The 25,078-nt window shown below is 59.0% G+C and overlaps 1 protein-coding gene across 4 annotated transcripts; it reads right to left on the bottom strand.

Moving 5' to 3' along the window:
- Positions 1-1,504: 1,504 nt before the first annotated feature.
- Positions 1,505-25,069, bottom strand: MYO1C (myosin IC). Of its 4 annotated transcripts, none has more exons than XM_059049031.2 (32): positions 24,801-25,069; positions 17,610-17,765; positions 17,380-17,495; positions 16,634-16,832; positions 16,472-16,552; positions 15,048-15,227; positions 14,869-14,967; positions 14,198-14,311; positions 14,041-14,112; positions 13,501-13,620; positions 13,306-13,388; positions 12,979-13,084; positions 12,786-12,866; positions 12,415-12,506; positions 10,632-10,726; positions 10,505-10,551; positions 10,310-10,390; positions 7,627-7,732; positions 7,404-7,521; positions 6,681-6,794; positions 6,529-6,605; positions 6,119-6,187; positions 5,948-6,032; positions 5,704-5,863; positions 5,005-5,088; positions 4,069-4,162; positions 3,919-3,974; positions 3,663-3,798; positions 3,514-3,584; positions 3,328-3,425; positions 3,151-3,250; positions 1,505-2,754 (listed from the first exon to the last, which is right to left on the bottom strand). In XM_059049031.2, the coding sequence occupies exons 1-32, from the start codon at positions 24,873-24,875 to the stop codon at positions 2,728-2,730; spliced, it is 3,192 nt and encodes a 1,063-aa protein (XP_058905014.1). In that variant the 5' UTR covers positions 24,876-25,069; the 3' UTR covers positions 1,505-2,727. The 4 variants fall into 4 exon arrangements, with proteins under 4 accessions (XP_058905014.1, XP_066877516.1, XP_058905016.1 ...); XM_067021415.1 differs by lacking the exon at positions 24,801-25,069 and adding an exon at positions 24,131-24,220; XM_059049033.2 differs by lacking the exon at positions 24,801-25,069 and adding an exon at positions 23,819-23,977.
- Between the last annotated feature and the right edge of the window lie 9 nt (positions 25,070-25,078).

Here is a 25,078-nt window from a genome sequence, read left to right as displayed (position 1 = left end):
TTATTGTGGTGCTTTCATTTTTCTGTAACTTAATTTGCAGGGAGGTGGCCAAATCCAGATGTGTTCACAGGATTGTGCCAAACCCAAGATAAGTCATACATTACGTGGTATCTGTTCTTTGGGAACTTCTGTCCTAGGTGATGAATCTAAACCCCTCGGCAGGTAGCCTGACTCCAAACTAAACCTTTCCTTGCCTTTAAGCCTTGCACCTGCCATTCCTTCTACCTACAAGGCCCCTCTCTTTTGGGAAAACCCTCAGCCTGCCGAGGAGCTCTGTGGTTGCAGATTGCAACACTCACCCCCTTTCTTCTGTAGGCAGCACTCTGATTTGGGGGGGAATCATCTGTTCCCAGTCTTGGTCCTTGCGATCAGGTGTGGTTCAAGCTTCTTGCCTTGGGGAAGCAGGCACATGACCCAGGCCCGGCAGGCACATATCAGAATGAGCTCTTCTCCCTCACTACATGGACCGGGTCAGGGAAGAGCACGTCATTCAAGCTGCTCCACTGAGAATCAGCTGAAACTTTAGAATCGCTGGGAAAGAGGCACTTTCTTTTTCTGCTTCCGATGCTGAATTACAGAATGCAAGCCCGGAGCTGCCCGTGGCTGCTGCTGCCAGCACATGAGGGGAGAACCTGCCTGAGAATGAAGCCACCACCCAGGAAGGCTGAGCCAAGAGATGGTTCCAGACACATTCCTGATAGTGAGTGCCTGGAAGAAGCCCTACCCTGGAACTGTTAAGCTGCTAATGCTAATAAATGCCCTTTTCTGTTTAAGCCAGTTTGAATTGGCTTTGTCACTTGCAGTGGAGTTTGGAGATTACCCTTTGAGACCCACTTCAAATGTTATCTTCTCTGAAGCGTCAGCAACCCTCATCCCCACCCGAGTCAATCTCTCATCACCGTGCGCTTGACGCCTGTACTTCCCACACTGGGCTGTTTCCACTCACTAGGCCTGCCTGCCAGGCTGAGGACCACACGGCACGATCCGCCCTCCGCCACAGCACTGGGCCAGGCTGAGTGGCCTTTCCATGGACAGTCAACGAAAGAGGGAGGCCATGTTGTAGCTACTGGTCACTCCTACCCTTTCCCCTAGGGAGGGAGCCCAGCCTCCTTCCTTCTGGGCATAAAGCAAAAATTATAATACAAGACCCCTGGTTGCCTTTTAGGGGTCCTCTCCCTTTTGTTTCTTTTAAATTAATTTTTACATTTTGGGCCGTGTTGGGTCTTCGTTGCTGCGCGCGGGCTCTCTCTAGTTGTGGCGAGTGGGGACCGCTCTTCGCTGTGGTGCGCAGGCTTCTCATTGCAGTGGCTCCTCTTGTTGCGGAGCACGGGCTCTAGGCACGTGGCCTCAGTAGTTGTGGCTCACGGGCTTAGTTGCTCCACGGCGTGTGGGATCTTCCCGGACCAGGGATCACACCCGTGTCCCCTGCACTGGCAGGCGGATTCTTAACCACTGCGCCACCAGGGAAGTCCTCCCTTTTCTAACATTCACAAGGAGACCAAAGTTGGCAAACACATATTGCTTTATTTAGTGTTTCTCTGGATTGCAGAAGTGTCAGCAGTGGGCTGAGACACCCCCCCCCCAGGAGGGCAGAGGCAGCTGGGCAGTCCCCCAGCCCCTCTGGGGAGGTGGTGGGGGACGGGGAGAAGCAGCAGAAAGAGGTGATGCCCCTGCAGCTCCTCCCAAGGCTGGCCCCTTCCCCAGGCTCCCAGGATAGGGAGGGGGGTCAGGGGCCAGTAAAGGCCCTACGTCCTTGAATTGGGGCCAAAGTATATGGGCAGGGTGTTTGTCATCCTAAGGCATGGACTCAGGCAGGAGTGCTCCTCCCACCTGGTGGCCCCCAAGGGTGATTGCTGGTCAGGAAGCCACATGCCCCCTTAAGGCATGAGCCTGTTTCATGGGGACCCCGTCCCTGGGAGAGGCAGTGAGGTGTGCGGAGGACAGGGCTGCAGTCTGGTTTTGCCCCAACCTGCTGGATGACCTTGGGCAAGTCTCTTCCCCTCTCTGGGCCTCTGTCTCTTGCTGGTCACACCGGGAGACGAGACTAGGTGATCTCTCAGAGTCAGTCATCCAAATTCTATGCCCTAGGGGTCCTGTCCCTATTCCAGGATGCCCTCAGGCTGGGATGATATTAGAAGGGCATTTTTAAGGCAGGAAGGAGGGGGCAGGCAAGGGTGGTCTCAGCCCCCAGGGGGATGTTGGAGTGGGCTACAGGTGGGCAGGCAGACAGACAGACAAGGTGCCAAGGAAATGAGGAGGAGAGGGTGGCCTGGGCAGGGAAGAGGGCACCAAGGCCCAGGCCGCCCACCCTCTCAGCTCCATTCCCTGCCCTGCTGGAGTCAGGGAAAACACATCCAGTGTGTCTTGGGGGTGGGAAGATGGCTTCTTTAAAAAATAGTTTCCTACAAAGCATCAAAAAAATCTCAGAGAAAACCTCAGCAAAAGTTCCCTTCTCTCAAATATTTGGCATTGGCAGTGGGGCTGGCGTGGCTGCCTCTGGCCCCGGCTTTCCTATTGCTGTGGCCCGGCCTGGCCCACTCCTGGGGCAGCTCCCTGGCCCCTGCTGCTCCCTCAAGAGCGGGGTGAGCAGCAGGCAGGAGTTTGTTGGTGGCCTTCAAGGTGTCCCTGGGTCCCTGTCTGGAAGCTCGAGTCTTTGGTAACTGGGAAGGGGAGAAGGGGATGAGCAAAGCACTGGGAGGTGGGAGGGGGGGCCAGTGGGCGCCTTTATCACCGAGAGTTCAGCCGTGGGGCCACCTGTGGGACGGGGGAGAAGCCCAGGTGGTGAGCAGGAAGCAGAGGTGCTTCGAGCACTTGTCTTCACAGCTTAGATACGTCACAGCGCACAGGGGCAAGCTGGGGGAGCGGTCTAGAGGCCTCGGCGCTGGAGACTCCAACCCTATTCCCACGGGAACCACTGCCCTGGCCAGAGCGGGCCTCCCGCCCCCCAGCACACCCTCACCCCCTTGGTGCACCCCCCCCACCATGCTGCCATCTTTATGACCCTCTGCACTGTGGGAGCTCAAAGGACCCACGGCGAGGTGCCCAGGCTCTGCCCGGCACTGCTGAGGTTGGAAGGCTTGGCCACCAGAGGCTCTGCCCCGGCCTCAGGGCCCTCAGCAGGAGGCAGTGTTGCTGCCAGGCCCCACTCACCACAGCCAGGTGCCCGTTCTTGGCTTTGGTGATGAGCAGCTCCGAGCCGGTCGTGAAGTCGATGATGCCATCCCTGCCGGGACCCCCTGCGAAGGTGATGCTGGAGGGCAGGCGGTGCGTGAGGCGTGCCCCCCTCCCACGCACGCACAGCCCCCTCCCCGCCCCTCCCCGCCTCACCTGCCCTGGTTGATGTTGATGCTGTTCACACGGTCGGCGCTGAGGGCCGTCTTGGTCAGTGTCTCAATCACATGGTCACTCTGCAGCACCACGTCCCCCTGGGGGCCCAGATGGCGTCAGGTGTCAGGCCCTGCCCAGGGCTAGAGAGGCCACCCCCTCCCTGCCTCCCAGTCCCTCGAGGGGCACCTTCTGCTTATTGTCCTCACGCTGCACGTGAAGCACAAAGAGGCTGTCGCTCAGGCTGCTGACGGAGATTCCTGAGGGGGAAGGGCAGAGGTCAGGGATCAAGGGTCAGAGCAGGGGCCCTCCCCACCCAGCCCTGGACTCCGGCTCACCGGTCAGGTTGGCGTACTCAATCCTCTGCTTGACTTTGGCATCCTCCACGATGACCACAGCGTTGGGCGTCAGCAGCAGCTGCCGGGAGCGGGGCTTGTAGCCCTTGCGGTCATATTTCACGACGGGCACGGCGTACTGGGGACAGCGGGTGGCTGAGGGGCCTCCTCACCCTCTGCCCAGGCCCTGACTCCCCCACCCAGTCCTCGGGCAGCAGAACTGTTTGGGACTGAGGGCGGCCAGCAGGCAGGGTCTCACCTGGATGGGCTCAGAGCCCAGGGTCTGCAGCACTCTGGGGCTGATCTCATCTGCACCTGCAACCCAGATGGGAGAGGGGGAGGTGAGAGGAGAAGAGAGGGGACTAGGATGGTGATGGAGGGCTTACGCACCGGAAAGTCAGGGGCTCACCAAGCCGTGTGCTGATGAAGAGCCTGGGGACGCTCTGGGGGTAATTGTCCTTCTTGCCCTTGAAGATCTCACTAGCCACGGCTTTCTGCTGCAGCTGAGGAGACAAGGGCAGGGAGGGGGGCTGTCAGAGGGACGGCAACCATCACAGCAGGGGCAGGCCCAGCCTCAGGAACTGAGACAGCCTCCCTCACCCTCTCTCTGGCCCCAGCACCAGAGGCTAAGCCCTGCCACCAACACTCCCCTTTAGCCCCTTCTCTCCCTTACCCCCATCCCCACCGACCAAGGCACAGGGCTCCTCAGAAGGGCCATGACAAGACAGTACTGTCAGGGTTCAGGCCCCACTTTGGGGATAATTCCCCATCATAGCAGGCCTTGGAGCCTCCGAGATAATGCTCCGGCCTGGGATCTGGCTGGTTGCTAATACTCAAAAAACTACTACAGGTTGGGATTTCCCTGGCAGTGCAGTGGTTAAGACTCTGTGCTTCCACTGCAGGGGGCACAGGTTGAATCCCTCGTCAGGGAGCTAAGATCCTGCATGCCACATGGTGTGGCCAAAAAAATAAAAATTTTTTTAAAAACCCACTACTGCAGGTTAACTCTGCTGTGTGGGTCCTTTAGCATCATCCTATACTGAGTTGGCAAATACAAGGCACGTCAGCCACCAATGTCTCTCTCTGGAACTATTCTATCAGACTCAAGCTGCAGCCTTTTCAACACAGGGCTCTGGGCAGCCTCTACCAGGCCAGTGGAGCTGGTCTAGAAGATAAACCCTATCTGCCGTGCAAAATCTACTCCAGCCTCGGCTTCATACATGAGGTCAAATGGGCTGGGATCCATCTGAGGGCACGTGGTAAATTGGGGTGAAGGCCCTCCAGGCCAGCACTCTTCGAGTGGCCCCCTGGCTAGTCCCTCAATGTCTGCCTCCCAGCCCCATACCTGCTGCTTCCACTCAGGGCTGATGCTGCGGCAGTACTTCCACACCATGTTCTTCCGGCACAGCTCCCGCAGCAGCTCCGAGGCCTGTGGGCACGAGCGAGGTCAGGGCACCCAGGCAGCCTGGCTCCCTTCCCTCTGAAGACAATAGGCATGTGCCTACCATCAGGCCTTGGCCTAAGTGACAACCCCGCAACCTGGACCACTCTTCCATTCCTGAGTTGTTTCATTGCAAAGAACTCATTCTTGGGACTTCCCAGGTGGCGCAGTGGTTAAGAATACGTCTGCCAATGCAGGGGACGCGGGTTCGAACCCTGGTCCGGGAAGATCCCACATGCCGTGGAGCAACTAAGCCCACGCGCCACAACCACTGAGCCTGCGCTCTAGAGCCCGCGAGCCACAACTACTGAAGCCCGCACGCCTAGAGCCCATGATCTGCAGCAAGAGAAGCCACCGCACCACAACGAAGAATAGCCCCCACTCGCTGCAACCAGAGAAAGCCCGTGCACAGCAACGAAGACCCAACGCAGCCAAAAATAAATAAATAAAATGAATGAATTTATATTAAAAAAAGAACTCGTTCTCTGCAGCCCAGATCCAGTTCCCTTCCCTTCCCTGATGGCTCCTCTGGTCACATGGTTACTAGGTCCCTCCTCTGAGCGTTGCTGGTGGTTGCCAAGTCAGCAGGGAGGGCCCACGGACCTCACGCAGAGCAGGTGGCGGCGTGGGCCAGGAAGTGTCCAGGATATTCCGGGGCAGCTGCCGCCGCAGGTTGAGCAAGAAAGAGGTGCGCACGTGATCCAGGAAGAAGGCATTCTCGGGGCAACGGGGTGCGTGGCGCAGAATGAAGCCGCGGATGAGCCTGTGGGTGGAAGTGAGCAGCCTGGTAACGGACCCCCGCACACACACACTCTGCCCCCTGCCCCCCATGGCGTCCAGCGCTCACCGCCGGATGGTCTGTGCTGCCCACTTCCTCTTGGCTGCCTTCCTCCGGCCCAGGGTTCCTCGCCACCACGACTGGATGCAGATGGCTGCGGAGACCAGACGGCTGACCTCTATCTCCTCCCCACCCTTACCCTAGCCCCTGCCCTCCTGAAGACCCCCGGGCCCCCCAAACCTGATCGCTTCACCCGGAGGAATTTCTGCCGCCAGTGAAAGCCCCTCCAGGTGGCCTGGATCTTCGTGGCTGTAGTTGGGAAAGAAAGTCACTTGGCCGGAGTGCAAGGGACCCGGCTGGGGGCCGGGCACTGTCAGAGCTCACTGAGTGGCATGAGTGAGGGGAGAGGCTGAATGAGCATTAAGTGAAGGGAGAGTAAATGAAAGAGCAAGGAAGCGAGCAAAGCAACATGAGAACATGCCGAGTGTGTAGCCAAGGGCAGGCGAGGGGTTGCTGGGGCTGGTGACGAGGAGGGCAGCTGAATGTGGGTGTGGCGGACTTCCTGGAGAAGGAGCCCAAATGCAGTGATTTCTTTCCTGCTCCCCAGAATGGACTCCACTGGGATAGGAAGGGTGGGGCCCCTCTCTCACCCAGGCTCTGCCGCCGGACCTCCAAGGCATCCTCTGTGGCAAACAGGGTCTTGGGGAAGCGGATGAAGATCTTGGTCCTGTGAAGGCAGCACGGATCAGCCCCTGGTTGCCACCCCCGTGCCCCCTAAACACCAGGCGTGGGAGCCACTCACCTGCCCATCTTGTACTCTTCCGGCTTGTAGCCGAGGTGCCTGACCAGCACAGCCACGCCATCCTGGGGCCGTCCTGCCCATATGGGCCATGTCTCTGGGCACAGTGACTTGTACCTGGGGACAGGAGGGGCAGAAATGCACTCAGCCCCCACCCCTGCCGCATCCTTCGCTGGGGGCCCAAACCAGCTTTCCTGGGCATCTGCTCGGTGCTCCCACTGACTCACAGCTCACAGAAAGCCTGAGAGATCGCTCTGTTACTATCCCCACTTTAACGATGAGGAAACTGACGTTTCTCATCTGCTGAAGGTCATGGGGCTAGAAAGTGGTAGAGAGAGAATTCACATCTGATTGACTCCCCAGGCCCCTAACTCAGGATAACCCCGAAGCTGCTCTATCATTTCTGAGCTGATTGGAAACTCTGTCCTTTTCATGGGCTTTTACTGTCTCCGCTGGTGATAGGCATGTGGATGGCACGCTTCATGGACCCCTGAGCAGCTGCTCTGTGAGGGCAGGGCCTGGCGGGGTGGGGAGGGCTGCTCTTTGCCCTGCCAAGCTTGACATTAGGCCTGCAGCATGGAGGGGCCCCTGGCGTGGATCCCACAGCAGCTCAGAGCCCCATCCCTGAATGGGGCTGAGAATCGCTGTCCTCCCTCCCGGGATCTAGGAGGCTCCGACGACCCTCCCACCCCTTTCTCCTGGCGCTAAGCCAGGCCCCGCCCCCACCTCTGCAGGAAAGCCTCGTATTTGCGGCGATAGGCAAAGCCGGCTCTGCGCACGCGCAGGTTCTCCATCAGCCCCAGGTACTTCACCTGGTGCCGGATCAGCACCTCGTCAAAGCGGCCTGGGGGAGGGATAACCAGGTGGTCAGAGGGCTTTTGCCGCCAGATGGCCGCTGCCTCTGCAGGGGAGGCACAGCCTGCACCGGTCCAGGGGGCAGAGGGCTTACTGGGCTGCTTGGCGTCATTGGGTTTGATGCAGCGGACGTAGGCAGGCTCCTTAGACTTCAGGATCTCCACCAGCTGCAGGAGGCTCATCTTGAACTGGGTGGCCACCTGGGCAGCAAAGATGAACGGACGGTTGGCTGGAGCCGGGCTGAGGCCGCTAACCCCTGCAGATGCTGCTCCCTGTGGCAGAGCTCTGAACCCCGCCAGAGACCCCTCCCTGGGGCAAAACAGAACCAGTTCCCACAACTACCCCTGCCTTGCGTGGGCCCTTACTTTTTTTTTTTTTTTTTTTTTAATTACAACACTTTATTCCAGCATCGGCAAAGGTCAGAATTCTGAAGCTCCTGAAGACTGGGCAGCATTTCCATATGAAATGTTACAACTTTACAAGTTTTGTTTCTTATTTAATTCTACATGCAGGAACTGAAACTTGGTAGAAGAAAAAATGCAAAAAAGCCAGAAAAAAAGATGTAATCAAGTTGTAGCATATAGATGTGCTCTTCAACAAAATTTACTGTGCCTATTGGAAAGCAAATGAAAGACAACTATCCTAATAAATTAACAGATTGCCAGAAACAGGCTAAGAACCCTCATTTCTATTTAGTGGGGAGAAAACAAAACAAAACAAAAACGAAAGCAAAATGAAAGCTCTACTATTTCCATACTTTGTTTAGAGACAGAGGCTATAAACCCATGAAGGTCAACAAAATCTCCAGATCCTCTTCTCCCATCACCCCTCCCTCACAACAGAGGAAGGGGCCAGACTACATCACCTGCATCCCTCTGGCCAAGCTAGAGACCTCAGTTGAAGAACCTCATTCCCGTCTTAAAAATCCTGCTCATGTCTCCTGGCAACCTCAATCCTATGTCTTCCTTTGGCAGCCACTCTTTCTCATATTAGAATTTCAGGACCGCATTCCTAAACAATGTATCCTATTCCTATGCGTTCAACCGTTATCCCTGTACACTGCAATGCAGCACCTTCAAGGACTTCAGGGCTGTGGGAGAAGCAGATGCCTCAGCAAAGATTTGCAATCCATTGCGGTCCCATTAATGCCAGGGGCATATGCCTGGGGGTTCTGGAAGCATCAAGAAGAGGCAACTATTTCAGTCTGTGGCATAGGGGGCATCAGGAAGGGTCTTCTGAAAATAACCCTTCAGTTGAGAATTAAAGGATAAGTACGAGACAGCCAGAAGGCAGGCAGGAAGGGATGGCATTCAGGCAGAGCAACGGAGTGAGCAAAGGCTTGGTGTACACAGGGAACAAGCAGTGTTAAGGATCCAGAGAGGGAGTAAAAAAGACAGTGTTAGAGAGGCAGTATCATGGTAGGACTCGAGAGCCACATTAGGGAGATTAAGTTCTATCCTGAGGGAAATAGGGAGCCAAAGAGGAATTTGGAGGGAGGGAATGACAGGAAAAGATCTGCCTTTTGGAATAGCTCTACAACAGACAGGTGGAGGATGGTTGGTAAGGACAGATGGGAAGCCAGGAGACCACAGAGGAGGCTGTGGCCGGCTCAGAGAACCGAACTGGAGTAAGGGTTACAGAGAGGCCCAGAGGCAAGGGTATTCAGGCAGCAGAAACCGGCAAGATCCAACGGTTGTTAGGATGAGGGCAATGGGGGAGGCTGAAGAATCAGGGATGATGCCCAGGTTTCTGTCCTTCAGGACTGGGTGGAGGGTGGTCTCTGCCCTTAGTTAGGGAAACAAGGAGCAGGCCTGGGACACTGGATAGTCAAGGGCCCTTTATAGACTACTGGGGGCTGGAGTGCCTGTAGGCCACTTGGAGATCAGTGGAATCTATGGCTTGGCTGGAGAGGCCTGGATCGAGTGGGTGTGTCCTCACGAGGGTCAAGGAGGGGGATATGAGGCCATGGATGAGAATGCTCAGGGAAGGGGCGGGGTTGAGGAGCAGAGGGCAGGGTCCCAGGGAGTCAGACTCTGGATAACATGCTGCCTCCATGGCCTCCCTGCCTGCATGTCTCGGCCTGCAGCACTGTGGCTTCTACCTCTCCATGACCTTGCTCTTCCTGGGACTGCCCTGGCACTCCTCCTGCCAAGCTCAGCAGCCACACCTCTGACCACAGCTCACTGGAGCTCTCCCTGCATCTGGCACCACTGGCCATATCTGCCTTTCCCGGTCTCTCTCCTCGAAAATGTCACTTTCCTGTCCACCTTCTGGGTTTTTTTTGGTCTGTGTACCTGTGTGGGGCCCTCTGTCTATCTGATAAGCACCTACTCATTTCCAAGTTATCTCAGATGCTTCCTCCTCCAGGAAGCCCTCCCTGACCACCTTCCCTCTTCTACTCCCTCAGGCAATTTGCTGCTCCCTAAGTTTCCATAGCACCCTGTGCACATTTCTAGGAGAGCACCTATTCATTTTTGTATCCAAAGTGCCCAGCAATGTCCACTACAAATGTCTGCTGTGGGGGTGAATGCACGCAAGCGCCCGCACAGACACAGGTGTACACACATGCATCCACACTTAGAGACACTGTACACACAGGTACACATGGAAGTAAGCACAGATGCACCCACGGGCAGCCTCCCAGACACACACCGATGCATAGCCAGGCACCAGTGAACACACGAACTCACACACATACTGCTAACTCGCAGCTAACTCAGGCACTGGTCCCGCTCCCGTGCACACACACACCCCCTCGGGTCCCACAGCCTTCACACCGTCTCTGGCCGCTTCTTGTCACTGAGCTCGCTCCGGTCGAAGCACTGGCTCATGATGGGATTTTCCGAGCTGCACATGGTCTGTGAGGGCAGAGCAGGGTGTCATGGTGGGAGCACAGGGTAAGGCCTGTCAGATTCCTGGGGCAGAGGTCGTACAGAGCCCAGACCACGAGCCCTCCCCCTGGTCCTCCTCACCTCCTTCAGGTTCCGGAAGAGAAGGTCATTGTTTTTATCCAGAAACCCTGGAAGGAGAGAGCAGAGGTGAGGGGAGGGAGAGCCCCTCTCCCCGCCCACTGTGCGGACCCAGCCCCAGGATCCTCACCGGTCACGTTGTAGGTCACCTCCCCAGCATAGTGCAGCAGGCGGAACTCCCCGCGGCCCAGAGATTTCCTGGTCCGCTGGTCAGCCAGCTTGTGCCTGGGGGTGACAGGGAGAGGAAGCTGCAGATTGCTGGCCTGAGCCATACACCCTGCCTGCTGAAGAGACTTCAAGAGAGGAACCAGGCATCCAGTTAAAAGCTGGCAGGGCAGGGCCACCTCCCTGCACAGAGGCCACCACAGAGGCTCAGAGGAGTAGATGGCTTTGTCCTGGGTCACAGAGCACCAGGATGGGGACCTTGGCCTCTGCACCGCCAGGGCATGCTGGGTGGAGGGCTACTTGGTGTTGCTTTTGGCTGTTACATGGTTCTGCTCAGAGGGCTGAGTGCTGCCCACTACATTTTAAGACTGGAATCTGCCCCAAGAGACTACTTATGTCTTAAGCATGTTTATACCCTTTAGCCCGTTTTCTACTTTTTTTTTTTTTTTTTTTTTGCGGTACGCGGGCCTCTCACTGTTGTGGCCTCTCCCGTTGTGGAGCACAGGCTCTGGACACGCAGGCTCAGCGGCCATGGCTCACGGGCCCAGCCGCTCCGCGGCACGTGGGATCTTCCCGGACCGGGGCACGAACCCGTGTCCCCTGCATCGGCAGGCAGACTCTCAACCACTGCGCCACCAGGGAAGCCTCCGTTTCCTACTTTTAAGAACAATTCCAAGCAACTAACCAGAGAGACCAGGCAGAGATTTAAGGCACAGAGATAGATATTTGCGGCAGCCCTGTTTTCCCAGCAGAAACCTGGAGGCTGGACGGGGCCCCTAGAGGCTGGGTGAGAGCAGTAGAGTATCTGCTTTAGAGCCGCTGGAGGAATTGTTTTGAGGAAATTTTTCTGTTTGATGATACAGGAAGATACTCAGGATATAACATCATCCTGAACCTTACACACAATAAGCTCTCAACTACGAAAAAAAAAATGTATAGAAAAAGGCAGGAAGAAAATGTTTCGAATTATTAACAGTGGTGACCTCTAAGTGACAGGATTACAAGTGGCTTTTGCACACGTTCCAACTTTGCTCTGATGAGGGATATTATTTTTACAGCCAAAAAAAGGTTTTTTTTTCTTTTTTTTCAGGCAAGGCTTTATTGGGGCCCCTGCTACAGCAGGTGGGGGGAGCGAGAACAAACAACAGGTTCCCTTGCTTGCTCACTCCAGAGAAAGGTTTTTAATATTCTCTTAAGCAAAAATTGCTCAGGAATTCCCTGGCGGTCCAGTGGTTAGGACTTGGCACTTTCACTGCCGGGGCCCAGGTTTGATTCCTAGTCGGGGAACTAATCTGCAGCCCTGGGCCTGAGTCCCAGCTCTGGACTTAACTAGATGTGAGATAACCTCAGGCAAATGGCTTCACCTCTTTGAACCTCTGTAAAACCTCCTCTAGGGGTTACTTCAGATTAGAGGAGGTGATGTACTCAAAATACACAGGGCAGAGCTGGAACAGAGAGGCTTCTTTCTTTTCTCCCCTCACCCCGCTTTAGGGGATTCCTTAAATATAAAGGAATTTCCAAATAAGGAAGCTAGGAAAATCTTAGGCAGTTTCATTCTCAAAAGGACAAGGAGGAAGCTGTGCTCCTCGCCTGTGACTCTGTGGACGCAGTAGGAGCCGCGGCTCTGTGTGCCTGTCCTTCACTTAGTGCCTCCTCTGGTCATCCCCTTGTGCCTGGTGTTCAATGATTAGGGGGGCCTGCAGGCTTCCACAGGCTCTGCCCCAGGAGAGCCCCACAAGCCCACTCACGTCAGGAAGTGTGGATGGTGCTTGACGGTGTCCTCCAGCTTCTCCAGGAAGGTCAGGTCCGTGGCCTCCCCGGGGCGCAGACACTCCTCATCCTGGGGGGTGTGGCAGAGGGTGAAGGACGTGTGGGGGAGGGACTGGAGAGCACAGGGACTCAGGGGTCCCCATGGGAGGCGGAGACACAGAGGAAAGGGGCAGATCACAGGGAGCCTCCCAGACCTGGCCAGCACCTCACCTCACCCTCCATAGACAGCCCTGTCCTGTCCCTGCTCAAACTCTGGCTCTCTGCGGACAGGCCCAGGGAACAAGGGGAAAGGGGTGATGTCATCCCACCCAGCCCCCAACACGGGGCCTTGGAGGAGCAGACGGCTCACCAAAATGGAGATGATGCCCTTGAACTTCTCCTCCACCAGGTCACAGATGATCTTGTTGTTGAAATACTGGACAGGCTCCCACTGAGGGGCAAGAGGGGAGGAAGGCATCATCATGGGGTCCTGGCACCTCTCCTGGGGAGACCGGCGCCCGGGCTTCCATGGCACGTGGGGGTGCCCGCAGGCTTGCACTCACCGCGATGCCCTCTGCCTCATACTCCTCCTGTTCCGACTTGAGGGTGAGCTCAATGAAGAGCTGCTGCAGCTTCTCATTGCAGTAGTTGATGCAGAACTGCTCAAAGCTATGAGGGAAACAGAGGAGACCTCAGTAATTCCAGGGGACACGGGACCAGGAGCGGAGGAGGGGTGAGATGAGGCCCCACAGCTCTAAGGGAAGAAACACAGAGCAGGACCCAGGTGGCTGGAAAGACACTGGCAGGGATGTGAGAGGCCGGGGAAGAGGAGAGGCACCAGGACAGGGGAGATGGGAGGAGAGACAGGAAGGGGACAGTGGGGCGCTGACCTGTTGTTCTGAAACACTTCGAAGCCATAAATGTCCAGGAGCCCGAGGACTGTGGTGCTCCGCCAGCTGGGGCTCTCAGCATCCTAGGGCCGGTTGACCGAGAGCATGGGTCCCAACGTTCACCAGCTCCCAGCCCCAGGCCTCCCTGGTCTGCCCTCCCTGCCACCTTGGGAGCAGCAGGGGCCAAGCCCTCACCTTGGAGGCCAGCGACCTGTTGATCTTCGCGACCAGCCAGGTAAAGGTGCGACTGTACACGGCCTTGGCGAGGGCGTCTCGCGCGTACGCGGCCTGTTCTAGGTTTAGCGGGCTCAGGAGCTGGGGATGGAGAGTGAGATGGGGAAATGAATGCAGCCTCTTCCCACCCCCGGCCCCTTCGCACTCAGGAAACTGACCACTCTGCCCTCCCTGCCCCCAATGAGTCTGGGGTTGGGGGGCACCAGGGCAGGACACAGTGGCCCCACCAGAGGGAAGGTGGTATAAGACAAGAGACCTCATTCCTGGAAAAAAAAAAAGAGGCCTCGTTCCTGGAGGTGAGTCTTCCTTCCAGCCTCACCCTCTTGCTGTGTGGCCTTGGCCAGCTCCCTGAGCCTCCCTGAGCCACCCGCCTTGTGTCCTTCCAGCATGGCTAAGAAGACCAGCTGAGCAGACCAGAGGAAGGGGGATGATGGGAGGAGGGCTGCCGTACAATACCTGCTCCCGCCCCCACTAGCTCCTGAAGCAAAGGCTGGGCCTCACCTCTTCGCCCTTGGCGATGATCTTCCTGTGCGTCAGGGCTTCCCGCAACGTTGAGCCTTCCACACCAAGGAGCTGCCAAGGGAATGGGTGGGCCTGGTGAGGGAGCACTCCCCCCACCCCAGCTGCCCTGCCCTCGCCCTCTGCCTGCCCCACTCACCCGGGTCAGATACTTGAGCTGGTTCTCGGTGGTGACCTGGGCGTTGCTCTCCTCATCGGCAGCAAAGTGGATGTTGCCCAGATGCAGGACACTGGCCACGATGCTCAGCAGGTCCTGGGGGGACAGGGAGGAGTGGGTGGGGGTAACAGGAGGGGCTGAGAGCCTCACAGGGGCACACAGTGGATGGTCAGAAGGAGCCGGGAGAGGGGCTTCCCTCGTGGCGCGGTGGTTGCGAGTCCGCCGGCCGATGCAGGGGACACGGGTTCAGGAAGATCCCACATGCCGCAGAGCAGCTAAGCCCGTGCACCACAACTACTGAGCCTGCGCTCTAGAGCCCGCGAGCCACAACTACTGAGCCCACGAGTCACAGCTACTGAAGCCCGCATGCCTAGAGCCTGTGCTCTGCAACACGAGAAGCCAAAGCAATGAGAAGCCTGCGCACCGCAATGAAGAGTGGCCCCCGTTCGCCAAAACTAGAGAAAAGCCCGTGGGCAGCAACGAAGACCCAATGCAGCCAAAGATAAAATAAATACATTTTAAAAAGGAGGCAGGAGAGGTGGTAAAGGAAATTTGAGAGGAAAAGGCGGCTAGAGTGGAAACGAGGTGTAAAGGTAGACGGAGGTTTTCAGGGTATGACAGGAGGAAAGGGAGGGTCCCAGCAGAGGCCTCACCTCCACCTCATCCTCGGTGAAGTCGATGACCGTCAGAGCCTTCCTGACAACCTTCCAATCATTCTTGTCGTTGATGGAGGAGACTTTGGCACACTGGCCCTGGAGGATGGGCAGAGCTGGGTTCTAGCCGTGGCACTGGGTTCCCTGGGTGGCACCCGCCCTTCCTGGCCCCTACTCACCTTCACCAGGTACAGGTAGCTCTGGGGGTTCCGTTCCAGGCCCAGCCTGCGCAGTGTCTCCTCCTCGCCCCCCTCCAGCAGCTGGTAGAAGATGTGGAAGTTCCTCTCCCCGTGATTCTGGTGCACCACCCGGGACTTCTCCAGGAGGTAACTGAGGATGTGGCCACCCACAGGGGCGCCCTGTGGGCAGGGCAGGATGTAGTGACTGCTCAGGGGGACTGGAGACAGAGCCCATCTTCCCCTTCCTCCGCTGCCCTCTGAATTCCAGCTCTGCCAATGGCTCAGGCAAGCCGCCCCCTCTGGCCTGTTTCCTCCGCTGAGAAATGAGGACGCTCAGCCCTATCTACCTGGCGGCCCCACTTGGATGTCTGGCAGGCATCTCAGTCTCAGCAGGCCTGAAACTGAACTCCTCATCTCCCCTCCTCAAACCAGCTCCCCTCTTCCCATCTTGGTCAACCTTCTAGGTGTTCAGGCCAAGCAGTTTGCAGTCCTGGAAGCCTCTTTGTCTCACACCTCACATCCAATCGGACAGCCAATCCTGCTGCCTTAACCTTCAGAACCTCCAGAATCCAACCGCTGCCACCGCACTGGGCCCAGCCTCCATCATCTGTCATCTAGATTTAATAATCATCAGCTTCCTAACTGGCTTCCTTGCTTGGCCTGGTTCTCTATCATCTATTCTCAACAAAGCAGCCAGAGTGATCATTTTAAGAGGAAAGTGAGGTCATAACCCACTTCTGTTTCAAACTTTCGGGACTTCCCTGACGGTCCAGTGGTTAGGACTCTGCGCTTCCACTGCAGGGGACACAGGTTCGATCCCTGGTCAGGGAACTAAGATCCCAGAAGCCACATGGGCACGGCCAAAAAAACCCAAAAAACAAAAAAAACCCCAACTCTCTAGCCTCCCTTCCACTCAGAGCTTTAAAAAAAGTTCTTACAAAGACCCAAAAGGACCCACAGCATCTAGCCTCCTCTTCTATTCCTTGGCCCCTTGCTCTCTTCTCCAGCCACTCTGGCCTCCTTGCTGTTCATGAACACATCAAGCACTTTCCCCATCAGAGCCTCTGCACTGGTGGTGCCCTCTGCCCAGACTCTCCTAGGTACCTGCACAGCTCATTCCTCTGTCTCCATCAAGCTTTTACCAAATGCCACCTTCTCAGGCAACTGCTCCCGCCCCTTGCCTCATTTTATTTTTTGCCGTGACACTAAATTACATTTTTCTGTTTACTGTCTATATTTTTCTGTTTACTGTCTATCTCCCTGGAGGCAGGATTTCTGTCTGTTTTGTTTCACTGCTGTACCACCAGCACCTGGAACAGCGCCTGGCACACAGTAGGTGCTCAATAAATAAAGACCTGGCCAGTGGGCGCCTGCTGAATGGGAATCCCACTCCCCCTGCCCTGCCCCGCCCCACCCACAGGTACCTTGAAGTCAAACTGCACATCCATGTACTTCCCGAACCTGCTGGAGTTATCATTCCGGAGGGTCTTGGCATTTCCGAAGGCCTAGGAGAGGACAGGGGTGTGAGGCGTGCCTGGCAGTCTCTCTCTGCCCCTCCCGCCCCCCAGATGCTGCTGTCCCCTCACCTCCAGCACGGGGTTGCTCTGCAGCAGCCTGTCACGCACAGCACCGCCCCGCTCGGGGGCTGGGCAGGTCTCAGCATAGAACTGCAGCAGCCGCTTGGTGGCCTCTGTCTTGCCTGCCCCGCTTTCCCCAGAGATCATCACTGCCTGGTCCCGGCGCTCCGTGCGCAGTGCCCGGTACGCAGTGTCAGCCACCGCGAACCTAGGGCAGAGGGCCCTCAGGAGCTTAGGGGGCCAGAGGTCAAGTGGCTGCAGGGGGTGGGAGTCCCACAGGTAGGACTGGGGGTGGGCACTCCCATGTCTGGTGGGGTTCACAAGGGGGTGTACCCTTGAGGATGGGGGAACCCTCCAAGGTGCGGGTCAAGGGAGATCCTTCCCAGCTGAGGATGGGAGTCATATTCAGATGGCGGATTGAGGGGATCACTCATGGGTGGGGGCATTGGAGCTCATGCAGGTGAAGGTTGAGGTCACTCATAGGTAGGGCTGGGAGGTACCCTCAGAGGTGGGGGTCAGAGGATCACTGAGGTTGGAGGGCCATGTTCAGGTAGAGCTGGGGGAATAAGTCATGGGTGTGAGTTGGGGTGGAGGCTGGCGGGGTCCTGCCCAGATGGAGTAGAGAGATTCACCTTGGGTGGGCACTGGGCATTCCTCACAGATGTGAATTGTGATTCATTCCAAGTGGGAGGTCGGGTGGAGTCATCTCAGGTAGAGATGAGGGGGTCACTCATAGGAGGGGGGGGATCACTCACAGGTGGGGTGGCACCTCATAGAAGCTGACGCCCCGGTAACGCTCCATGTGCTGCCGGCTGTAGATCTGCAGGTCCCGGTAGGGGTTGACAGAGACCAGCACAGGGCCAATGTAGGTCTGGGGGTCAGGGGAGGAGGTCAGAAGTTTCTCCCAGAGGCCTCTGAGCCTCTTTCCCACACAGCCCGCATCTGTGCACCCAGCACCCCCTGCATCTTCCCACTCGGGCCTCACGTAGATGAGGTTCTCCCGGAAGCGTCGCCGCAGGTTCTCGATGAAGGCTGCCTCGCTGGTGAAGTTCTCCAGCAGCACGAAATCCTGTACCCCGACCCGGTCACGGGCGGTCAGTGCACTCTCCATGGTCACCCGCACCCCGTCACTGCCCAGGGCCTGGAAGGAGGGGCCACGGGAGAGGGTCAGCGGCAGCAGGGTAAGGGAAGGCCACTTATCCCCTCCAGCATAGCCTGCGGGACTGAGAGGACAACCAGGGGCATGTGGACACAGGGGGCCTGGACACACGACGCAGGGAACACCCAGGAGACGGGTGTACCAGGCTGGGTACAGTGGGCTTCGATGGCAGGAAGCTGGTGCATGGAACGCTGAGGACGTGGGTCCCACAACAAAGACCACATGGGACCTGAACACAGGACACTGGAGCACAGAGCACCCAGAGGACACGGGGGCAAGGCCACTGAATCCAGGGAGACGCTGGTTTTGCGCAGAGAAGGGGGGGTCATGAGAATAAGAGAAAGAATGCTCTGTTGACCTTGGACAAAACCCCTCCTCTCTCTGGGCTCCTTCTCAAGAAGGAGGAGTTGAGATAGACCAGGTGACCTCAAGTCCCTTAGCTCTGGGCCACGTGTGACAGGTGCTTTGTAGGACAAATAGCTCAAAGTGAGTTCTACAGGCAGGGTGGGGCCATCTCTCCCACACCCACTCCCAAAGTCTCCAGGAGGAGAGTGTCTAGGGACCTAGCAAGAGGCCACCCCAGGCCACAGGAGAGGGATTCCCCCAGGGGACCTCCCATCCCAGCTCGGCTCAACACCCACCCCAGAAGGGGGGCCCTCCCTCCCACAGCTGAACCACGCCCTCCCCTCCAGCTGCGAGGTTCCCCCAGACACCCTCCTCCCCTGAGAGCCCTGAAAAGCCTCAAGGGAGTGGGGATTTTACCGCGGAAAACCCAGCTCCCTCCGGACCCCATCAGAGGAGGGTGGGGAGAAGTACTGGCTCAACAAGGCCCTCACCCCAGAGCACACTCTTCAAAAGGGTCTGAGGGCTCTAGGAAATTGACACCAAGAATGTCAAGGGTCAGAGAAGAGCAAGGTGGCCGCTGTGGTGGGAGGGGGGTGTAGATCCCCAAGAGGCCACTAGGCCTCCTCTAACCGCAGACCACCCAGATCTCTGGCCCGGGAACCCCTCAGGGTCTGGCCAGGGGCCTGCCTCTCCTAGGCCTGTCCCTCACTGCCCCCTCCCCCCTCCAAAACTGTCCTGAAGCTGCTGCCAAATCTGGCCCGAGCTCCAGCCCCCTTGCCCTCTGGGTGACGGGCCTCGGCACTCTCAGACCTCCCTGGGAGCTATTCGCCCGGCCAGGGTCCGAGAGCCTCACGGCCCTCCCTGTCTCGGCCTCCTCCCCCCTGCAACTTTCCGGGACGTTTTTCCACCCGAAATTCCTGGGCCGCGCCCGCTTCCTGGCGGGGCCGAGGCGGCGCCGCGAGGCCTGGAGGGACACCCGGGACCCCCGCCCTGCTCGCCAGCCCCGCTCACCGACGCTCGGTAGCGCATCCTGCCCGGTCGGCCTGGCGCCCTGCTCCGCTGCCCGTGCTCTCGCCTCGGGGCTCGGCGGCGGCGGCGGCGGCGGCGTCACGAGGGAGGGGCCGACCCGCCCCCCGTTCCGCCCCCTCCGTGAGCCTCGGAGGCGCGGGACTCCCCGGGCGACCGCGCCTCCTTCGGTGCTTAGACTCGGGGGTCCCTCCCCAGCTGGTAGGGGTAGGGCAGGAACTAAGGGGGATCTCGCGGCGTGGGTGGGTACAAGGGTGGGGGCGGGGGCTGGGGCGGAGCTCCCCGCCGGGCAGGGGCTCCGCCTGAGTCAGGTTTTCCAGGAGGGACTTCGTTGGTTCCAGGGTGGGGCCCGGAACCCGCGCGGCCGCCGCGTCTACACTGACCCGGAACTCACTTCCGGGCTTGTGTCTACACTACGCACTAGGCCAGGCGCGGGACTCACTAAGCAGAGGCCCGTGGGTCCCGGAGGAAGCAGGATTTCCCTCCCCCCCCCGCAACTCCAACCTCGAGTCCCGGGAAAGTTAAAAATAGAACGAAATGTCCAAATACGGCCGGCGCGCCCAGGCGGGCGGAGCCTCCGTGCGGGACACTGTCCACCCCCGTACACTCTCTGGAGGGTGGATCCCATGTCTTTAAGTCTCTAGAAAATCTCTTTAGTTTCCCGCGTCAGCACAGAGCGCCTACCCCAGGGACGAAGACAGCCAGAGCACCTTTGAGGAACGCGGTGCGTGCCCGGCCTCCATGGAGGGCTCAGCTTTCCATCTGGGGAATCCACGTCCGACTTCCAGCATTTGGGGCAATACCTTTCTCCCCTATTGAGGACAGTCCTTAGCCCCTGTGCCCAGGGGCTCTTCACCTCTCTCCTTTCTCTGGAGAGGGTCTCCCTCTCTTGTCCCTCTGGATCCCTCCATACTTTCTGCCCAGGACATCCTCCCTCTACCCAAACCAGCCCCCAGCAGCCCCGCCCTCGCTGGGCTCTCGGTGGGCAGCAGCCTGGGGGGCAAACTCTATCTCAGATCCCAGCGCTGGTGGGGGTGTTGATGGCTAGTGCTTCTTCCAAAAGGCTGGGCTGCTTCTCACAAGCTGTATGACTGCCAGCAGGTCAGTTAATTTCTGGGAGCCTCTCCTTCAACCTTAAAACGAGGCTAATACCTGTCTCAAATGGCGGTTGAGAAGGCTAAGATAAGCCGCCAAGGCACCTCCCAGGCCTTCAGTAAACACCACTTCCCTCTCTCTCGGCCAGACACTCTTTGCACACACGCTTGGAGCAGACCTACTAAGAGCCAGGTGCTGGGCCAGGCAGGTCATACGTCTTATATAGTGGGGAAAGCCCCTCAGGTGTGTCTGCCTGCCAGTTAACAAATAGCTCTCGAACTTTACCTGTGCCCCACCTGACAGATAAGGAAGCCGAGGCGCAATCGCCGGATGCTGACTTGACCTAGGGGGCAAAAGGGCAGGGCTGGGACCCAAAGCCTCAGCGTGCCCCTCTCTCGGACCCGGGCTCCCCGGGGAGGGAGGGAGGTTGCGGCAGGTGCGGGCTGTAGCCTCGTGGGGAAGGCTCATTACCTCGAGAACAACAGCCCGGGCCGGAGCCGCGGCCCTGGGGACCCCGCGGCGGGGGCGCCAGCTGGGAGATGGGGCCCTCTGGAGGGCGCGAGGGGACTGGGTGCCACCGCGCGCAGCTGGGAGATGGGTGGGAGCGGAGGGGGCGGGGGTCTTAAATACCACCAGCTTCGGGCTGAGGAGGCCCCCTCCGCGAGGGGACTCAGCCTCCCGCTCACCCGGAGTGGGGAGGGCCTTGGAAGACTGGAGGAAGGGGGTCCATCTGGTCCCCACCAGGAGCACGGCTCCGGGGCGGTACAAGGACTAGGCTGGCTCTGCTGGCGGCCGCCCGCGGGCCCGAGGCGAGGAGCTGGCAGAGGGGCGGGGCCTCGCGGCCGCAGTGCCCACTCCGGCCGCCGCCGCGTCAAGCGGCAGGAATGAGGGGAATCCGCGTGCGGAGGGGTTCGGCCGGCCACCCCCGCCCGAGCCCCGCCGCCGCATTCCCCGGATGCCCGCTGACTCCCTTACAGCCACCGCCCGGCGGCGGAAGTAGGGGGCGTCTCCGCTGCCAGGCGGGCCAGAGGGCCTGCTCCCCGACCACAGTCCCTGACAGCCGCCACCGGCCGCCTCGCCTCACTGGATGGAAGCGCCCGCCCGGGAGAGGGGGTAGGGAGGCGGGGGACAGAGCGTGTGAGAGACACCGCGGCCAAGGCTGCAGCGCCGGGCGCTTCCTGCGTTTGGAGGGCTGTCTTCTGGTACTGTACTCCTTTCAATGCCCTCAGCCGAGCCATGAGGTCTGTATTATTACCCCCATTCTACAGACGGGGAAACTGAGGCTGGGCAGGCGAATGACGTGTTCAAGATCCCAGGACTAGTAAAAGGAGGGGTGGGATTGGAACCGGGAAGTCTACCACTGTCTACTCCTGCAGGGCTGCCTTGAAGGAAAGACGCCTGCCTAGCGGCTGGAGGATTTCCCAGCTTCTCTGTCAGGGTTAACATGCTACCTGCCAGGCCGTGACCTTCCTTAGCGAACCCGTGACCGCAGTGCCCAGTACCCACCCTTGGCGGAATTGTGTGACTATTGACGTGTAGGCCTTAGGAATAGCAGCTAGGGAGTGGGCCATGACCTGTGCCCCCAGCATGGCCCTGGACCTAGGGGCTGTCTGCAAGCTGGGGTGCAGCTGTGACCCCTGAGTGACCCAGGACTTACTTCCCAAGGATGCCTCTGAGTCTCCGCCCACGTGGGGAGGTGTTTCCCATAAAGGTGGCACAGGCCCAGCAGACCTGGGTCATCCAGTTCCCATTACCTATTATGGGCCAGGTGCCCCCAAGCCTGCCCTCTGGAGGAGTGGGAGGGCAGTGGGCAGCCTCAGGTGTTCCCCCCAGCTCAGAGCTATGCGGGTCTGGAGAGGGTGTTCTGAGGACCCCCAGATTGCTGCTAGAAACTGATTTCCACTGAGGCAGCCTCATGGCCTGTTGGGGCAGCGGAAAGAACCATAGCCTATCTCACCCACAGCACGTGCTGGGCACAGAACAGGTGTTCAGCTCTTTTTTAATCAAACGTATCTTAGGTCTGGGCCCAGGCTGCCCCACCAAGGACTGTTCCAGACTCAAGGGAACAGTTGCGAGGGGGAATGGAAAGAAAAGGTGGGGACTTAGGGGTTCTACCTGATATCTCACTGGGCCCCAGTCAAGGGCTGTATACTCTGGCTCCAGAACCCTGGGCCTTTTGCCTGCCAGACACCTCTGCCTGGGGGTCCAGCAGAAGTAAAGCGCCTTGCCCCCTAACCTATCCTCCTTGTTCAGTATCCTGTAAGATGAGAGGAGGCAGGCACCTCCAGCTAGTCACCACCGCCTGGCATCAAAAGGCCCGCCCTCCTCGCTCCACTCCTCACACCAAGGAGTCACTACCTGCTAAAACCTCCCCTTGGCTCCTGCATCACTGCTCTGCCCCTAGACCAAGCAAGCAGCCTCCAAACTGGCCTCCCTGCCTTCCTCCCTCCAATCCATTTTCCCACAGCCGCCTGTGGTATTTACAAATGCAAATCCGATCAACTAACATCTCATGTTAATAGAGTGAAAGTTTATAGGGCACCTGTCCATATGCCAAGCACACCCACTGCTTCTTGCCAGGCCCCTGTGTGCGGACTCCAGCAGCCCCCTGTGTCCTCAGTTTACCCCACTGCTCCTGCGCTCCTGTGTGGCTACAGGGGCAGCCGTCTCCAGTCCCTTCTCTCCCCATGTCTCCCTCACCACCACACACAGCCAGGAGGAGCTGCTTCCGCCTTTGCCACCAGCCGCGTGGCTCTAAGCTTCAAGCCTTTGCACCTGCAGCTTCCTTGGCCCTCGCACCCCAACCCCTCCCCACCTGACTGACTCTTAGTCATCCTTGAAGATTCGGCTCAGGTATCACTTCCTCCAGAACCCCTTCCTGACTCCCCGCAACACACAGCCCCCTCCTTATCTCATTCCGCTCTGATCGAAGCTTTCCTTGTCAGTCCCTCCCAGGAGACTGCTCCCGCTCCAGGCCGGCACACAGTGGGAGCTCAATAACCCCTCGTGGACGCCTGTGTGAATGAATGAATCACAGAGCCCGGCAGTGCGAGCAGAAGGCCGGAGCGTGCCGGGCGTTGAATAGGCCGTGGGCCAGCCATTCATTCTCTCATTCATCTCGGAGCCCCCCAGCCGCCGCACTCACACGCAGGGGCCACTGGCGCGGCTGGGCCGGGGGGCGGGGAACGGGAAGGGGCGGGGCCCGGGCGGCTTCTCCGGAACCCAGAGGCAGAGCCGGCAGCCGGAGGGCCCCAGAGGGCGCGCAGGGAGCCTGGGTCACGGGACCCCAGCCGCTCCTCGCCGCCCTCACGTTAGCCGCAAGAAATCTAAGTCGCCAACAGGCCGAGTCCCGGCGCCACCGGGTCCTGGGACCCCGCACGGGCCGGGCCGAGCCCACCCTCGGCCCCAGCGATCCCTGGGCCGGCGACCCCCGCCTCCCCAACCGTAGCTCCGGGCCTGGCTCGCCGCCCGGCCGCTTACTCTCTCCTCCATCCCGCCCGCCAGCGGAGCCCCCACCCCACCCCCGGGGCCACGCGGCTGCGGCCCTCCCCGGAGTTCCGCGTACCCACCGGCTTGGCTTCTCGGGTGCGCGGGCGGGGGCCAAGCTAGGCGGCGTGGCCGGCTCCGGAGTCGGCGGCCCAGGCACACTCTCCCCGCCCAGGGCCCGCCCGGGGCCGGGCCGCTCCCTGTCGTCATCCCGGTCAGGGCCCAGGCCCCGGCGCGCGCGCGCACCCTCCGGCCCCGCCCCGGCCGCCCCGGTGCCTGCCCCGGCCCCGGCCCGCATCCGTGTCCTTGGGGGCTTGGTGCAGCCCAGCACACTCCGCAGCCAGCTCCTGGGGATGAGGCGCGTCACAGTCATTCACACACACGCACACACGCACCCTCCTCCGGCTGACGACCGGGCCCACTTGCTGTAGTGCTGGGCGGCGGGTGTCTTATGGGGTTCTCCCTTCTCATCCTAGGGCGCCTTTGCATCACCAGAGCAAACCCGACCCTGCCCTGCGTGCCAGGCCAAGTCAGTTCTTCCCCTTTTCTGACTGCCTCGCCGACCCTGCCCTGCGTGCCAGGCCAAGTCAGTTCTTCCCCTTTTCTGACTGCCTCGCTCTATTCACCCTCCTTCTCCACCCACGCTACTGCTCTGAGCCGGCCAGTGTCTGTTCTTCAGGCCAGACGGGAAAGCAGCGGCATTAACTGAGCCTGTACTATATGCACCTGGAGCTTTGCATGCTCTGGTCCTTAGATCTCAGAGCGGCCCTGTCACCTCGGTGTTGTTAGCCCAGTTCATAGGCCAGCCCACTGAGGATCAGGGAGCTGGAGGAGAAGGAATTCAAACCCAGATCCCCTCTTGGAAACACTCTGCTCCTGGTGGGCTTAAACCCTACCCTCTTCCTTCCATTTACCTCTTCTTGTCCAGTCTGTTCCTGTCCCACCAAGGATCAGAATGCTTCCCCACTGCTCGCCTCTTTCCCAAGGGGTTTGCTTGAGAGGAAGCTGCTGGGCCCTGGCGAGACACTGCCACCCTTCCTCCCAGCCCAGAGCATCCCAGCTTACAAGCTTGCAGGGCCTGTGGGGATGAACCACACGGATGATCTCCCCGGTGGGTATCAGCTCCACTTGCAGGGCCATTCCGTCTGTGGATAGCCAGCGTGCTGAGCACTGGGGCTTCTTAGCAAAAGCCCGTCTGCCTGCCCGCCCGCTGGTTCTGGCTGCTCCCGGAACCAGGAATCTAGTCTCACGCTGGGATGGCCGCTTGGTTCAGCTTCAACTCCAGCCCCGGGGGATATGTCTGGTCCAGTGCCTCAGGACACAGCTGGAACAGCCCAGGTCTG

The sequence above is a fragment of the Kogia breviceps genome, chromosome 19, assembly GCF_026419965.1.
Source record: "Kogia breviceps isolate mKogBre1 chromosome 19, mKogBre1 haplotype 1, whole genome shotgun sequence".
Classification (NCBI taxonomy): Eukaryota; Metazoa; Chordata; class Mammalia; order Artiodactyla; family Physeteridae; genus Kogia; species Kogia breviceps.
The sequence above is the reverse complement of the archived record's forward strand: the minus strand, read 5'-3'. Positions and strand labels throughout refer to the sequence as shown.

Coding starts and splice junctions, on each gene's coding strand:
- MYO1C (XM_059049031.2), bottom strand. CDS start 24,875: ATGGCCCTGCAAGTGGAGCTGATACCCACCGGGGAGATCATCCGTGTG. Junction 16,833..17,379: donor TATGAGGTGCCACCCCACCT/GTGAGTGATCCC, acceptor CCTCTGCCCTAG/GTTCGCGGTGGCTGACACTG. Junction 10,391..10,504: donor TCTTCCGGAACCTGAAGGAG/GTGAGGAGGACC, acceptor CTGCCCTCACAG/ACCATGTGCAGCTCGGAAAA.